Below are 16,144 nucleotides of genomic sequence, written 5' to 3'. Positions count from 1 at the left end.
CCCTTTCAGGGGCCATAACTCTGGAACCCATAATGGAATCTCGCCAGTTCAAAAAAGGAATCAAGATCTTATAGTGATACAAGTTGTGTGCAAGTTTGGTTAAAATAAAATCATAAATGAAGCTGCTATTGTGCAGACAAGGTCAAAATAGCTAATTCTGGCCCTTTCAGGGGCCATAACTCTGGAACCCATAATGGAATCTGGCCAGTTGAAGAAAGGAACCAAGATCTTATGGTGATAGAAGTTGTGTACCAGTTTGGTAAAAATCAAATCATAAATAAAGCTGCTATTGTGCAGACAAGCTCAAAATAGCTAATTTTGGCCCTTTCAGGGGCCATAACTCTGGAACCCATAATGGGATCTGGCCAGTTCAAGAAAGGAACCGAGATCTTATGGTGATACAAGTTGTGTGCAAGTTTGGTTAAAATAAAATCATAAATGAAACCACTATCGTGCAGACAAGAAATTGTTGACGGACGGATGCACGCACGCACGGACTGACGACGGACGAAGGGTGATCACAAAAGCTCACTTTGTGACAGGTGAGCTAAAAACAAGGAGCTGCGTTCAAAAAATGCTTGATGCCCCAGGTGTCATCCTTGTCGATACAAAGCAACCTAAGTCCAAAACGAGGTCAAGTTCAAGGTCAAGGTCAAACTGAGGTCAGGTGATGTCTGAAAATGAGGAATGGTCACAGGTTACATCTGCATTAGTATCAAGTCATTCTAGTAATGGGTATTGATGCTAAACGAAACGGTCTCATTTGGTTAACCTCGTACGGATGGACGGACGGACGAACGAACGGACGGTACAATCACTTTATGCCTCCCGCTAACTTCCCCACATGAATCAGAGGTGGATGACTAATGATTTCATCCACAATGTCGTTTATCAAATAGTCACAGAGAACATACGCCCTGCCCGAAGATCAAACTCACAACCCCGCAATCCGTAGACCAATGCTCTACCTACTGAGCTAAGCGGGTGGGCTAAAGTGAAAAGGGGGACAATTCATGATATATTGGTGCAAGAGTCACGGCCCTTGTGTCATATGATGTAGATCATGATGGGGAATAGCTATTTCAAGTAAATCAATTAAATAATAACAGAGATTGTAAATCCATTAAATAATAATAGAGATTAAATGAAAGTGCATCAAAACTCTAACAAAGGTGTGGACAGACACAGATGCCAGAGTGAGTAGGATAGCTCTCCATATACTTCGCATAGTCAAGATTAAAAGTGATAGATATAAGGACAAGAAAAATATCCTTTAATCTTTGACCTCTATAGTGACTATTTGTGATAAGTCATTTTAAAATCCAACAATGCACAACAAAGTTACTGGCTGAACACTATTTTGTGCACTGCGTACACATGCATGGACTAACACACATGTATATGGACAGGGGTAATGCTATATGCTGAATATTTTTAATGACTGAGGGTAGAAAAACACTCAATACTCACTATGTCTACTATGTTTTCGACGACACAGGACTACAACAACTACAAAAACTAATGCAACTGCCCCAGCACCTGAAACAATCAAGAAATTCAAAAACTTTTAGAGACATGCATGACACAAATTCTGACAGACAGACGGGAAGGGCAACTCTTAGTGCCATGCTCCCCCAAATTTTGGAGGCATAAAAACGTACTCTGCCCCCTTATAACCATCCTTAATTACACAGCGGAATGATCTAAGGAATTTAGTAGATTAAGATAACTAAAGAAATACCTGTGTGAAATTACTTTAAAATCTGATCATCAGTTTAAAGATTTCTGTATATAGGGAACTAGGCACGCCCCCTGGCAGCCTTGTTTTTTTTAACAAATCAATATGGCTTGAAATCATTTGGAAGAGTCACCCAAGGGACAATTCAGTAAAATTATTTTGAAATCAGGCCAGTGGTTTTTGCGGAGATTTTTCCAAAAAGCCATATATAGAAAATTAGTCCCACCCCATGGCACTCATTGATAAATAAAAACTAGAGCTATCACGTGATGAATGTACCCCCCGCATGCACTGACACAGTACATTGCAATTTGACGCACACAAGATTGCATAATTATGTGGACTGTATGTATATAGACTGTATGTATACAGTATAGTAACAAAAAACAAAGTCCCATAACTATGCAGAATATTTATCTAAAAGAATGTAACATGCACCATGCACAACTAGGGTTGGTACTGATCACTTGTGTGAAGTTTCATTAAATTGTGTGTAAGGGTTTGGTAGATTAGGCACGCACAAGATTGCATATGCAGACTGTATGTACATAGTATGTTAACAAGAAACAAAGTCCCATAACTCTGCAATTTTTTCGCTGAAAGAACCTAACATGCCCCATGCACAACTACTGTTGTTACTGATCACTTGTGTGAAGTTTCATTAAATTGTGTCAAGGGGATGAGGAGAGATGGTGCGCACAAGACACAAGATTGTGTCTATGTATATAGTATAGTAACAAAAAAACAAAGTCCCATAACTCTGCAAATTTTTTTTCTAAAAAAAGCTAACATGCCCCATGCACAACTACTGTTGGTACTGATCACTTGTGTGAAATTTCATTAAATTGTGTCAAGGGGATGAATAGAGATAGTGCGCACAAGATTGTGTCTATGTATATAGTATAGTAACAAAAAAACAAAGTCCCATAACTCTGCAAATTTTTTTTCTAAAAAAAGCTAACATGCCCCATGCACAACTACTGTTGGTACTGATCACTTGTGTGAAGTTTCATTAAATTCTGTCAAGGGGTTAAGGAGAGATGGTGCGCACAAGATTGCGTCTACGGACAGACGGACAGACAGACAGACAGACAGACAACCTGAAACCAGTATACCCCCCCTTACAACTTTGTTGTCGGGGGGTACAATAATATGAAGAAATTTGGAACAGGGTCAGCGAAGGTATATGGCAGTAAATCATTTTGTTATCGGGCCAGCGGTTTCTGAGGAGAAAATTTATTAAAAAAGTATTCAATATAGACATTCAATACTGGACAACTAGTACAGTGCCCTAGTAGCCATCTTTTTCAAAAATAAACAAGGCTTGAAGAAATCGGGCAGAAAGTCACCAAAGGGACAATTCTGCGAAATCATTTCGAAATTGACCCAACAGTTTCTGAGATTTTTCTTTTGGTTGCAGTGGGAGCAAAATTCAGTATCTGAAAGAATTTGAAAACGAACCATCCAAAAAAGCATTCCTGTTATGTTACAACAAACCTGCTTTGGGGTTTAAGAGCATACATTGTAATCATTGTAAAATGTTTGCTTTTCCAAAAAGATAGACAGGCATTTACTTGGAATTCATTCTCTAGTATTGCAAATATAATTTTTATGTCACCATCCCAGGCAATTATGACCACAATACATATAACGCTCTGACCACAGTCATTGTTCGATGATGACTTTATCCTGCTGTACTCACAAGAAGTCATCAGCAAAGCCATTTAAAACTAATTTTTATATCGATATATCAGAAAATTTAGTAAAAATAAAAAGGCCAAAATTAAAGTTTACCACTAAACACTCCAATTAGAATCACCATGTTGTTACTTGACCCGCCTTCTGATGCTGCGTTCTCCTTGACTGAACCATTCTCTAGTGTAGGCTTATCAACTGCAAAACAAAGTGAAGTTATCCTAATATGCATTCATTTAAGCAAATTCTGTAATACTTACTAACAAGAGCTATGAACAAGAGCTGTCTGATGACAGCGCGCTCGATTATTCGAAGAATTGATTGAAGAATGGGGTCAAAATAATTCCACGAATATTCAGACAAAAGAAATAAATAGATTAGACAAACAATGTTCCTGTATTACTTTGATTTCGATAAGTCTTGCACTAAATGGCAATATATGAGCCAATTTCAAAGTCCAAAAAGGGCCATAATTCAGTCAAAATAGTTATGTACTCTTGCCTACAGATGGAAATCATAATGATAAACAAGTGTTCAAAGTTTAAAAGCCATATGTCAAATAGTTTTGACAAAACATGGACTTGTATGAAAACAGAACCAATTTCAAAGTCCAAAAAGGGCCATAATTCAGCCAAAATAGATGACAGAGTTATGTTCTCTTTCCTACAGATAGAGACTATTATACTAAACAAGTGTTAAAAGTTTCAAAGCCATATGTCAAACACTTTACAAAAAATATGAACTGGTACGAAAAACTTAACCAAGATTTCTAAGTCAAAAGGGGCCATAATTCAGCCAAAATCCTCGATGGAGTTATGTACTCTTGCCTATAACTGGACATGGTGATGGTAAACAGGTGTTGAAAGTTTCAAAGCTTTATCTCAAAAGACTTTGTCAAAATATGAACTGGTACGAAATATTAACCCAGATTTCTAAGTCAAAAAGGGCCATAATTCAGCCAAAATCCTTGATGGAGTTATGTGCTCTTGCCTATAACTGGACATGGTGATGGTAAACGAGTGTTGAAAGTTTCAAAGCTTTATCTCAAAAGACTTTGTCAAAATATGAACTGGTACGAAAAACTTAACCATGATTTCTAAGCCAAAAGGGGCCATAATTCAGCCAAAATCCTTAATGGAGTTATGTGCTCTTGCCTTTAACTGGCCATGATGATAGTAAACAAGTGTTGAAAGTTTCAAAGCTTTATCTCAAAAGACTTTGTCAAAATGTGGACTGGTACGAAAAACTTAACCCAAGGTGTTGACGCCGACGCCGATGCCGACGCCGTGGTGAGTAGGATAGCTCTACTTATTCTTTGGATAGTCGAGCTAAAAACTAGGCAAAATATGACAGAAGGGTTATATCAGAGGAGGACGGAAGCAACATTTAAAGAAACAAGAGTGCAAGAATGTCACAATATACGCCCGTCACAGCAAATTTCTTTACTCTAGCACCTGTATTTGCAAATGGAATTTTAACTTTGTGGTTGTTTAGTAATAACTAAGTGTTTTGTTTTTCTAAGTCCACAAAAAAACTCCTTACCAGGTAGAGATACCTTAAAATACACCTAAAATTGGAAAGTAACATCTATGTTGTACCACAGAAAAGTGGTCTTGGTTTTTCCCTACGGTCAATTATAAAAAAGTTACAATATAAGTTATTTATAGTAACAACTAAGGGAAGTTAATCTTAAAAAAAAAAAAAAAAAAAATTGTAAGTCCTCAAAAAAATCTTTACCAGGTAGAGACTGGTCAAAATACACCTCAAAATTGGATGTAGCATGCATATTGTACTACAGAAAAGTGGTCTCGATTTTTCCCTATGACTAGTAATGAAAAAGTTACAATATAAGCTATTTATAGTAACAACAAAGGGAAGTAATTCGAAAGAAGGGAACTGCGCATGACACTTCGTCTCATGATGGTGTATAATTGTGTCAAGTTACATCAAAATCCCTCCATGCATGAAGAAGAAATGCTTCGGACAAAGTCATTCTTGTATCTGACCTTTGGCCTCTAAGTGTGACCTTGACCTTAGACCTAGGGACCTGGTTCTTGCGCAAGACACTACGTCTCGTGGTGGTGAACATTTGTGCCAAGTTATATCAAAATCCCTCTATGCATGAAGAAGACATGCTCCGGACAAGGTTTTCATTCTTGTATCCTTTGACCTCTAAGTGTGACCTTGACCTTAGACCTAGAGACCTGGTTCTTGCGCATGACTCTCCGCCTCATGGTGGTGAACATTTGTGCCAAGTTATATCAAAATCCCTCTATGCATGAAGAAGAAATGCTCCGGACAAAGTTTTCATTCTTGTATCCTTTGACCTCTAAGTGTGACCTTGACCTTAGACCTAGGGACCTGGTTCTTGCGCATGACACTCCTTCTCATGATGATGAAGAATTGTGCCAACTTTCATCAAAATCCCTCTATGCATGAAGAAGATATGCTCCGGACAGTCATTCTTGAATTTGACCTTTGACCTCTAAGTGTGACCTTGACCTTAGACCTAGGGACCTGGTTCTTGCGCATGACACTCCGTCTCATGATGGTGAACAACTGTCATGGTTCATACACATTCTTTCAGACAAAATTCCCTGACATTTCCCTGACTTTTCCCTGACATGAAAGCATTTTTCCCTGACGTTTTGGTTCGGTAACAAGTCACCTAGTATGACTTTTGTTATCTTAAAATGTGCACATTTAGTGGTTCAATTTTAAATGAAAAATAGAATGTTGGCCTCAACCACCCCTACAGCCAACCCTTACCTCCTTTTTTGACAAACATTTACATTGTTTAATATTTTGTTTGTTTATTCCAAATCAACTGGATATGGAGCTGGTGATTATACAAAACACATTGGCAAGCAAAATGACATGAATTATCATGCATTAAAAAGTAATCAAATACACTGTTTCAAACAAACAAATGTTTTTATGTTATGACCAATAGACAATAAAGCAATTACTTTTGGAAACCTGAACATATTAGCCAAATCGAATTGTTTTTCTGAACATAGCTTTACTAAATTACATTAAAATGGAATTGTCATTCTGATTACCAATTAAAAAGAGTAACATCTATAGGATATATACCATGCAAAACACCTTGGTAGCAAAAGCATGTCTTTAAGGTATTGTAGATAATATTATGTTCAATTTTATATATCGCACATAAAATAAGCCCTGCATAATTAAGTGACAGTATTGCATACTATTATATACAAGCAAGCTGATCAGCCCCATATCCAGCACAACAACATAAAAACCACTAAATGTTCACAAAATCACCAGATTTGCTCAGGAGGTAAGTGGTGCAAATCCCTTTCAGTTTCTTCTATATGGAATTTGAAAAATATGTAGAATATAGATATATGCATATAATTTAAAATTATGCTTTAATTGTTGTAAGTGTGATAGCTTTCATGAAAAAGGAAATATTTGAAGAAACTGCCTTAACCTTTACAAATTGTTGCCTAACCAGATCAGAAAATTCCCTGACATTTTCCCGACATTTTCCAAATTTCAAAATTTCCCTGACATTTTGTAAAATTCCCTGACAATTCCCTGACCTTGAAAAAAATAATTTTTCCCTGACTTTTCCCTGACGCGTATGAACCCTGACTGTGCCAAGTTTCATCAAAATCCCTTCATGCATGTAGAAGATATGCTCCGGACAAGGTCTGTGGACGCCGCCCGCCCGCCCGCCCTCCAGGGGCGTTCCCATAATACGTCCCGTTTTTCAAACGGGCGTATAAAAAGCAAAATTTAAAGATTCTTTTGTTGGTGGGAGGTGTAAGGTTGTGGGTTGGGAGGGGTAGTTTTGATTTGAATTATGCTTGAGTGCATCAGTGGCATCCACTGATATACCTTTAATTTTTTAAGTTATGCTCTGGACATGAAATATGATAAGCAGATCTGACCTTGCTGTTACCCTGACCTTTCACCTATCATCCTGTTTTATGCACTCTGCACATCACCACCTACCTTGAAGTCAATACCTTGAATGGTTAAAAAGTTATACTCCAGACACTAAATGTGATGGATAGACATGACCTTTGAGCTCTATTTGTGACCTTGACCTAATACCTACAACCAGGTTCATTTTCTCTGCATATTGTCTTATCCTCATCTACCTACATGCCAAGTTTGAAGTCAATATCTTACATGGTTATTTAGTTATGCTACGGACACAAAATATGATGGCCAATTTTGTCCTTTTAGCTCAATTTGTGACAATAACCTTTGACCTACAGAACTGGTTCATGCACTCTGGACATTGTCTTTTTGTCATGTACCTATATGCCAAGTTTAAAGTCAATATCTTTAACAGTTATAAAGTTATGCTCCACACACAATTTATGATGGATGCACTGAAAGACACATGCATCATACGTCTTCCAAAATGGGCATATATAAAAAAATTATCCAGGATAAAAATGCGTGTCACTCTTGTAAAGGCCATTCCATTATCCAGATGTCATTGATGCACCCAAACATAATGCTAATCAATATTTAAATGATATGTTCACAAAAATTTGTTTAAGAAGTTTTCATGAAAAGGAAACATCCATATTTCAGAAGAGCCAAATACATTATACAGCAATAACAATAGAAGTCAGTTTCAAATTGATGAAATAGTTAAGCAATCAAAGTCAATTACCTGTACCGGTCTTTTTCTTGCACAGAAAGCTGTCATATACGTCTCTCTCATACCCAGGATAGCATGGCACAACACAACTGCTATCTGAAATTAAAATTAAACAGCTCGTGAGAAGAGGTTATTCAAAGATTTTTCTAATTTTAGATACTGCGACCAACATGGGCCAAGAGAAACCATTTCAGGGGTGTGAAATTCCTATGTCCCATTTGTCCGACTCAAGACTTTTTGCCGGCGGACAAATGCATTTTTTCATTCTGTTCATCCGTGGACAAGCAAACATTTTCAAGTATAAATTATGCAAAAAGCAAGAAAAATTAAGTAAAACTGTTGCTTGAAGTTTATGGAGGTGAAAAAATAATCTTTTCTACGAAATCCATGTTTTACCCACTGAGGGCCTCGCAACTGCTGAAGTTTTGGAAAAACCATACAATTGCGTCTAAATTGAGCATCTTTTTTGGCCTTCTGATTGGCTCTTGGTCTCGGTCTCATTTGGTTTTGCACACGGTAACTCTACGAATAGAAACCGGGAACATAAACAGTTATTGCAAAAACTTTCGCTGACAAAAACGGGAGTCAAAAGTCGGGTAAAAACAAACAAGAGGGCCATGAAGGCCCTGTATCACTCACCTGACCTACTGACCTAAAGATCATAAAGATTAACATTCTGACCAAGTTTCATTAAGATATGGTCATAAATGTGGCCTCAGGAGTGTTAACTAGCTTTTCCTTTGATTTGACCCGGTGACCTAGTTTTTGATCCCACATGACCCAGATTCGAACTGGACCTAAAGATCATCAAGATTAACATTCTGACTAAGTTTCATGAAGATACAGTCATAAATGTGGCCTCTAGAGTGTTAACAAGCTTTTTCCTTTGATTTGACCTAGTGACCTAGTTTTTCATCCCACCTGACCCAGATTTAAATTTGACTTAAAGATCATCAAGATTAACATTCTGACCAAGTTTCATTAAGATATGGTCATAAATGTGGCCTCAGGAGTGTTAACAAGCTTTTCCTTTGATTTGACCTAGTGACCTAGTTTTTCATCCCAACTGACCCAGATTTGAGTTTTACCTATAGATCATTAAGATTAACATTCTGACCAAGTTTCATTAAGATATGGTCATAAATGTGGCCTCTTGAGTGTTAAATAGCTTTTCCTTTGACTTGACCTGGTGACCTAGTTTTTGAACCTACATGACCCAGATTCAAACTGGACCTAAAGATCATCAAGATTAACATTCTGACGAAGTTTCATGAAGATATAGTCATAAATGTGGCCTGTACAGTGTTAACAAGCTTTTTCTTTGATTTGACCTGGTGACCTAGTCTTTGACCCCAGATGACCCAATAGCAAACTCGTCCAAGATTTTATTAAAGGTAACATTCTGACCAACTTTCATGAAGATTTGGCCAAAATTGTGACCTCTAGAGTGTTAACATGTTTTTCCTTTGATTTGACCTGGTGACCTAGTTTTTGACCCCAGATGACCCAATATCGAACTCCTCCAAGATTTATTAAGGGTAACATTCTGACCAAGTTTCATTAAGATTGGGCCAAAATTGTGACCTCTAGAGTGTTAACAAGCTTTTCCTTTGATTTGACCTAGTGACCTAGTTTTTTATCCCAGATGACCTAATATCAAACTCGTCCAAGATTTTATTGAGAGTAACATTCTGACCAAGTTTCATTAAGACTGGGCCAAAATTGTGACCTCTAGAGTGTTAACAGTCAAATTGTTGACGACGCCGACGCTGACGGACGACGGACACAGGGTGATCACAAAAGCTCACCTTTGAGCACTTCGTGCTCAGGTGAGCTAAAAACAAAAGCACAGATAGATCGCGGGTACGATGCTAAACGAGTTAGATCATTACAACAGTCTACGGGCAAAGTTTCAGTATGGCATTTTTGTTGTACTGAATCTGTTGAAGGTTTCCCTAGCCTCGCAAATGCGACTTCAGATTTGAATACAGGCAAAAGTGTCGATAGCTTTTGTTTTGTCACAGTTACATTAATACACTGTATTATGTTTGCTTTTGTTTCTACCCGTAGATCATAAAAACACTTGCCCGAAATAAAGAATAATTGGCAGTTTAATGCAGGCTTTGCTGAAAATCCAGCCAAGTGAAATTTGACTGCGGGCAAGTGGATTTTTATTTCTCACTTGTCTGTGGACAATTGTGAAAAATACTGGGATTTCCACACCCCTGCATTTGACTAAACTTGAGAGAGGTCTGAGTAAGGATGTTACAAGTTTTGTGACAATACATTAAGTTCTTTAAAGATTTTTTTCCATTTTTAGCTCTGGTGCCAATTTAAAGGTGCAAAGTGGAACCATCTGTAAAAAGTTTAAAAAAAGAATAATACAAGGATGCAACAGACCAATGATCCATCTAGTGAGTCATGAGAAGAAGTTGTTTAAAGGCTTTTACATTTTTAGTTCTGGCCACCCCTAAAAGAAGCAGAAACCATCTGAACAACTCATGAGTAAGATCCGTCAAGAATGTTTTAGAACATATCTGGAGAAGACTCATCAAGTTGTTCAAGAGAAGAAGTCATTGAAGAATAGGAATAGAATATTTTGTCTTGCTCACTGTCTGTCTGTCTTTGCTTTCTCATCAATAATTAAAATTCTTGGACTCAGAAATGTCAAACTTATAGGCTTACTAAGTTACTGTCTGTGGACAGTACTTTTGGGTGTCAGTAGATCGAAGGTCAAGCTTAAAGCGACCTTAACAATAACAAGAGCTGTCCGTAAGACAGCGCGCTCGACATTTCTCAGTGCTTGAATCTGAATTAGAGCTTTGCCAGTAAAAAAAAATCCAAGTTAAAAAGGGACAGAACTCTGTCAAAATTCAAATCAGAGTTATGGGAATTGTGTCTCCTGGTGTAGACTTTGATAGTAAATAACTATAATATTTGAGTTTCAAGTCAAAAGCTTTAATAGTAACAGATATCTGACTTTATCAAAAATTTTAACTCAAATATCTAAGTTAAAAAGGGACATAATTCTGTCAAAATTCAAATCAGAGTTACAGGGATTGTTTCTCCTGGTGTAGACTTTGATGGTAAACAAGTATATTAAGTTTCAAGTCAAAAGCTTTGATAGTATTTACAGAGATATTTGACTTTATCAAAAACATTAACCAAAAATTCTAAGTTAAAAAGGGGCATAATTCTGTCAAAATTCAAATCAGAGTTATGTGAATTGTGTCTCCTGGTGTAGATTTTGATAGTAAATAACTATTTTGAGTTTCAAGTCAAAAGCTTTAATACTAACGGAGATATTTGACTTAATCAAAAAATTTAACAAAAAATTCTAAGTTAAAAAGGGGCATAATTCTGTCAAAATTCAATCAGAGTTATGTGGATTGTGTCTCCTGGTGTAGATTTTGATAGTAAATAACTATTTTGAGTTTCAAGTCAAAAGCTTTAATAGTAACAGAGATATTTGACTTTATCAAAAAATTTAACAAAAAATTCTAAGTTAAAAAGGGGCATAATTCTGTCAAAATTCAAATCAGAGTTATGTGGATTGTGTCTCCTGGTGTAGATTTTGATAGTAAATAACTATTTTGAGTTTCAAGTCAAAAGCTTTAATAGTAACAGAGATATTTGACTTTATCAAAAATTTTAACAAAAAATTCTAAGTTAAAAAGGGGCACAATTCTGTCAAAATTCAAACCAGAGTTATGTGGATTGTTTCTCCTGGTGTAGATTTTGATGGTAAATAAGTATTTTAAGTTTCAAGTCAATAGCTTTGATAGTAACAGAGATATTTGACTTTATCAAAAACTTTAACCAAAAATTCTAAGTTAAAAAGGGGCATAATTCTGTCAAAATTCAAATCAGAGTTATGAGGATTGTTTCTCCTGGTGTAGACTTTGATAGTAAATAACTATTTTAAGTTTCAAGTCAATAGCTTTGATAGTAACAGAGATATTTGACTTTATCAAAAACTTTAACCAAAAATTCTAAGTTAAAAAGGGGCATAATTCTGTCAAAATTCAAATCAGAGTTATGGGGATTGTTTCTCTTGGTGTAGACTTTGATGGTAAATAATTATTTTAAGTTTCAAGTCAATAGCTTTGATAGTAACAGAAATATTTGACTTTATCAAAAACTTTAACCAACGGCAACGCCGACGCCGACACCGGGGCGAGTACAATAGCTCTACTTTTTCTTCCAAAAGTCGAGCTAAAAACAGTTGCTGCTGAATAAGTGAATAAAAAGTAATATAATGATAATTAATAATAAGCTGAATAAAAAGTACCTCAAGTGACATTTTTCGATTACATAGTGTGGGAATTACAACTGAGGTGCTGATTATAAATATGTATGCAAATTTAAAAAGAAAGCAGGTGTTTTTAATTCTTAGGCTTTTATTTCCATGGGTTACCCCCAGTGTTTTAGATTCTGACAAATTCCCAAACGGATGAAAACATTTAAAACATTGTTATTAACTTACTGTGTAATGGCACTTTTCCTTCAGTACATGGGTTAGAATCATCGACATTTGCACAGAAGCTTTTATAAACCCACTGGAAATCTTTGTCATAATTTAAGAAGTTTTTCCCATTCTTACTATAATAGCCTAGCAAAAAGTTACAATAAAGTTTAGTTGGAGAAACACTGTCTCCCTTTGAGTAAACTTTAAACTGTTTATAGTTATCCAATAGTACAAGTAAGGAGTGCTTCAACTGGCAGCCATCGTAACAATTAGAACGTGTTGGCTGATAGTATCCCACTGGACACTGCTTTTTCTCCACCACCACTTCACCTGGGTTATTCCAATCAACTTTTGGGTCTCCATAGTAACCTGCAGCATGAAGAAAGTAGGTAGAAATGTAGTTGAATAACACTTTTCTGGAAAGTCAAGAAATCATTTTAATATCAATTTTGGATGCAACTGATTTTCTCACCTTGATAGAAATTATTAAAACTTACAGAAATTCCACTCATTTGAAATCATTATGCAGTTTTCAGTTTCAAAACAAGTTTATAAAACCTATATATTAACTAAACATTTTATTAACATCACTGTTTTTATGATCGTTAGTAATTTTTATTTCATTAGCTATGACATTTGAAAACAAACCTACCTGGTTCACAAATTAAATCTGGTGTTGCAAATTGCACCCTGCTGTTAGAGCTTCTCTCAAAGCACTTGTAGCTGTACCCAACTGTTATATTATATTCACAGTGTTTGATGACGTCCTTTACATTCTCTTCTGGAGGACAGTACCTGCTATCACAGCCCGTTATGACTGAAGTCAATATTTTTGTTCTATGGATAACTGTGGCTGTCCTGGCTATATCACATATTGTCAATATGCCCAACACCTGTATGAAGATTTAAAGGTAAATGAATAGTCTATAATAAATAATAACTCCAGTAATGGTTTCAGATGTTGCTTACAATTTACCTTTAACCTGCTAAATTTCTAAAATGGACTGGTCTATCATTCAGTTTGGGCAGTACATTTTCTTATTTGAAGGGGTGTTCACTGAAAATTTACAGACTGAATTGTAAACAGTGCAGACCAGGTCTGCACTTAAAGGTTAATATTGTATGTACTATCAACCTTGAATATTCAGTTTTACACAGTTATGTGTACCATTTTTTCTAAGGTCTTAACAATGTGCAATGAGTTTGTTCATCAAGAGATGTAAACTCGTACACTAATCATGCTTTAAACAGATTTTGTTTCATTAAAAATTTGTAGATAAGACCTCAACCAACTTACTAAAATTCGTCAATAAAAATATTGGTCATCTAGGTTCTTCCAAATTAATTTTATTTCCTCAATTAATAAACAAGAGGGTCACCGACCCTAAAGCGCTCCCCTGTGTACAAGGCTTCAAGTGTGTTTGTATAAGTACAGAGTTAGGTTAAATTCTTCTATGTTAGCCTAGATATTATATACATATCACACATACTTTTGAACCTAGGACAATAATTTGAACAATTATGGTAGACATTACAAATCTGATATCACATGCCAAATATCAAGGCTCTAGCTATTATTGATTCAGAGAAGAATAGTGACCACACCCCATGGCAGCTATGTTTTCTGACAAATCGAAAAAATTTGAACCATCTTGGTAGAGGGTCACACAAGAACCATTTGTACAAAATTATTTTAAAATTAGACCAGCAGTTTCACACAAAAAAGACTTTTAAAGTTTCCACTATATACATATAGGGAAAAGTGACCACACCCTCTGGTGGCCATGTTTTTTGACGAATCAAAACAATTTGAACAATCTTGGTAGAGGGTCACACAAGGACCATCTGTGTAAAATGATTTTAAAATCGGGCCAGCAGTTTCACACAAGAAGATTTTTAAAGTTTCAACTATATATATATAGGGAAAAGTGACCACGCCCTCTGGTGCCGTGTTTTTTGACAAATCAAAATCATTTGAACAATCTTGGTAGAGGGTCACACAAAGACCATTTGTGTAAAATTATTCTAAAATCAGACAAGCAGTTTCATACAAGAAGATTTTCAAAGTTTCCACTATATATATATAGGGAAAAGTAACCACCAACTCTGGTGGCCATGTTTTTTTACGAATCAGTATAATTTGCATAATCTTGGTAGAGGGTAGCATAAGGACCATTTGTGTGAAATTATTCCAAAATCGAACCATCGGTTTAGGAGATGTTGTTTGAAGTTTTTTCTATTTTTAGCTCTGGCAGCCCCTATATGCACCAAGCGGAACCATTTGAACAACTTTGGTAGAGGACCACCCAAGGAACATCATGGCCAAGTTTCATCAAAATCCATTCAGTGGTTTTAGAGGAGATGTTGTTTAAACACAATTGTTGACGACGGACGACTTGACGTACGGACGACGGACACAGCGTGATCACAATACCTCACCATGAGCACTTCATGCTCAGGCGATCTAAAAAAAATGCCAAATCATGTAAAAATGTCCTTAAAATAATTTTACAATGTTCTAAAATTCAGCTTTTCTTATGAATTTTCACTGAATTCCAGCCAGTGGTAGCTGAGAAATACTCCTGACTATGATGGCAGTAAATTTTACTTACATTGAACCAATAAAGGGCAAAAACTCCTGGTAAAAACATCTGAATGGAACATGAAGATTATATATACACATCTCCTCTTATAAATGAAGTTTCCTATGAAACTTCAAAGAATATTAGCCAGTGGTGGTGATGAATACTCTGGACAAGAAATAGTACTTCAGTTTATCAATGTTGAATACTATTAATCAAAGGGCAATAACTCAAAAAAATCATCCAAATGGAACATGAAGACAATATGCCTATCTTCTCTTGGAATTGAAGCTTCCTACGATGTTTTGTTGAATTCTAGCGAGCGGTTGCAGAGGAATACTCTGGACAAGAAATGGTACTACAGTATTCCAAGTTGAATACTAAAAGGGCAGTGACTCAGTGAACAAAAACTGCCTTGCGGGTGCAGACGCTCATCTGATTTTTTTGTCTCTGAATAATAGAAATATTGTCATACCCATGATTTTCTTCTCTGTATAATAGAAATATTGTCATACCCATGATTTTCCAAGTCCAAAAGGGGCCATAATTCTTGCAAAAAGCAGGATGGAGTTAAGTTTCTTGCTGCACAGTGTCAACTTCAGATGGTGTACAAGTGTTGCAAGTTTTAAAGCAATAGCTTTGATAGTTACAGGAGAAAAGTTGACCTAAACATAAAACTTAACCAAGAAATCTGATATTCTAAGTCCAAAAGGGGCCATAATTCTTGCAAAATGCAGGATGGAGTTAAGTTTCTTGCTGTACAGAGTCAGCTATTGATGGTGTACAAGTGTTGCAAGTTTTAAAGCAATAGATTTGATAGTTACAGGAGAAAAGTTGACCTAAACATAAAACTTAACCAAGAAATCTGATATTCTAAGTCCAAAAAGGGGCCATAATACTTGCAAAAAGCAGATGGAGTTATGTTTCTTGCTGTACAGAGTTAGCTATTGTTGGTGACCAAGTATTGCCAGTTTCAAAGCAATAGCTTTGATAATTTAGGAGAACAGCTG

At 36.1% G+C, this 16,144-nt stretch overlaps 1 protein-coding gene across 5 annotated transcripts in view; it reads right to left on the bottom strand.

The window, feature by feature from the left end:
• LOC123533884 (uncharacterized) overlaps window positions 1-16,144 on the bottom strand; it is a 69,200-nt gene that overhangs the window by 17,871 nt on the left and 35,185 nt on the right. For 2 of the 5 annotated variants that reach the window (XM_045315836.2, XM_053519202.1), the window contains exons 2-6: window positions 13,205-13,445; window positions 12,571-12,921; window positions 8,097-8,180; window positions 3,533-3,631; window positions 1,471-1,539 (exon numbers count right to left, since the gene is read on the bottom strand). In XM_045315836.2, the coding sequence (XP_045171771.1) occupies window positions 1,471-1,539; window positions 3,533-3,631; window positions 8,097-8,180; window positions 12,571-12,921; window positions 13,205-13,445 (844 nt within the window). The remainder of the gene's footprint in view (window positions 1-1,470; window positions 1,540-3,532; window positions 3,632-8,096; window positions 8,181-12,570; window positions 12,922-13,204; window positions 13,446-16,144) is intronic. The other 3 variants (XM_045315838.2, XM_053519203.1, XM_045315837.2) reach the window with 2 other exon arrangements.

The sequence above is a fragment of the Mercenaria mercenaria genome, chromosome 12, assembly GCF_021730395.1.
Source record: "Mercenaria mercenaria strain notata chromosome 12, MADL_Memer_1, whole genome shotgun sequence".
Classification (NCBI taxonomy): domain Eukaryota; kingdom Metazoa; phylum Mollusca; class Bivalvia; order Venerida; family Veneridae; genus Mercenaria; species Mercenaria mercenaria.
Note: the sequence above shows the minus strand (reverse complement) of the source record. Positions and strands in the feature narration are given on the sequence as shown.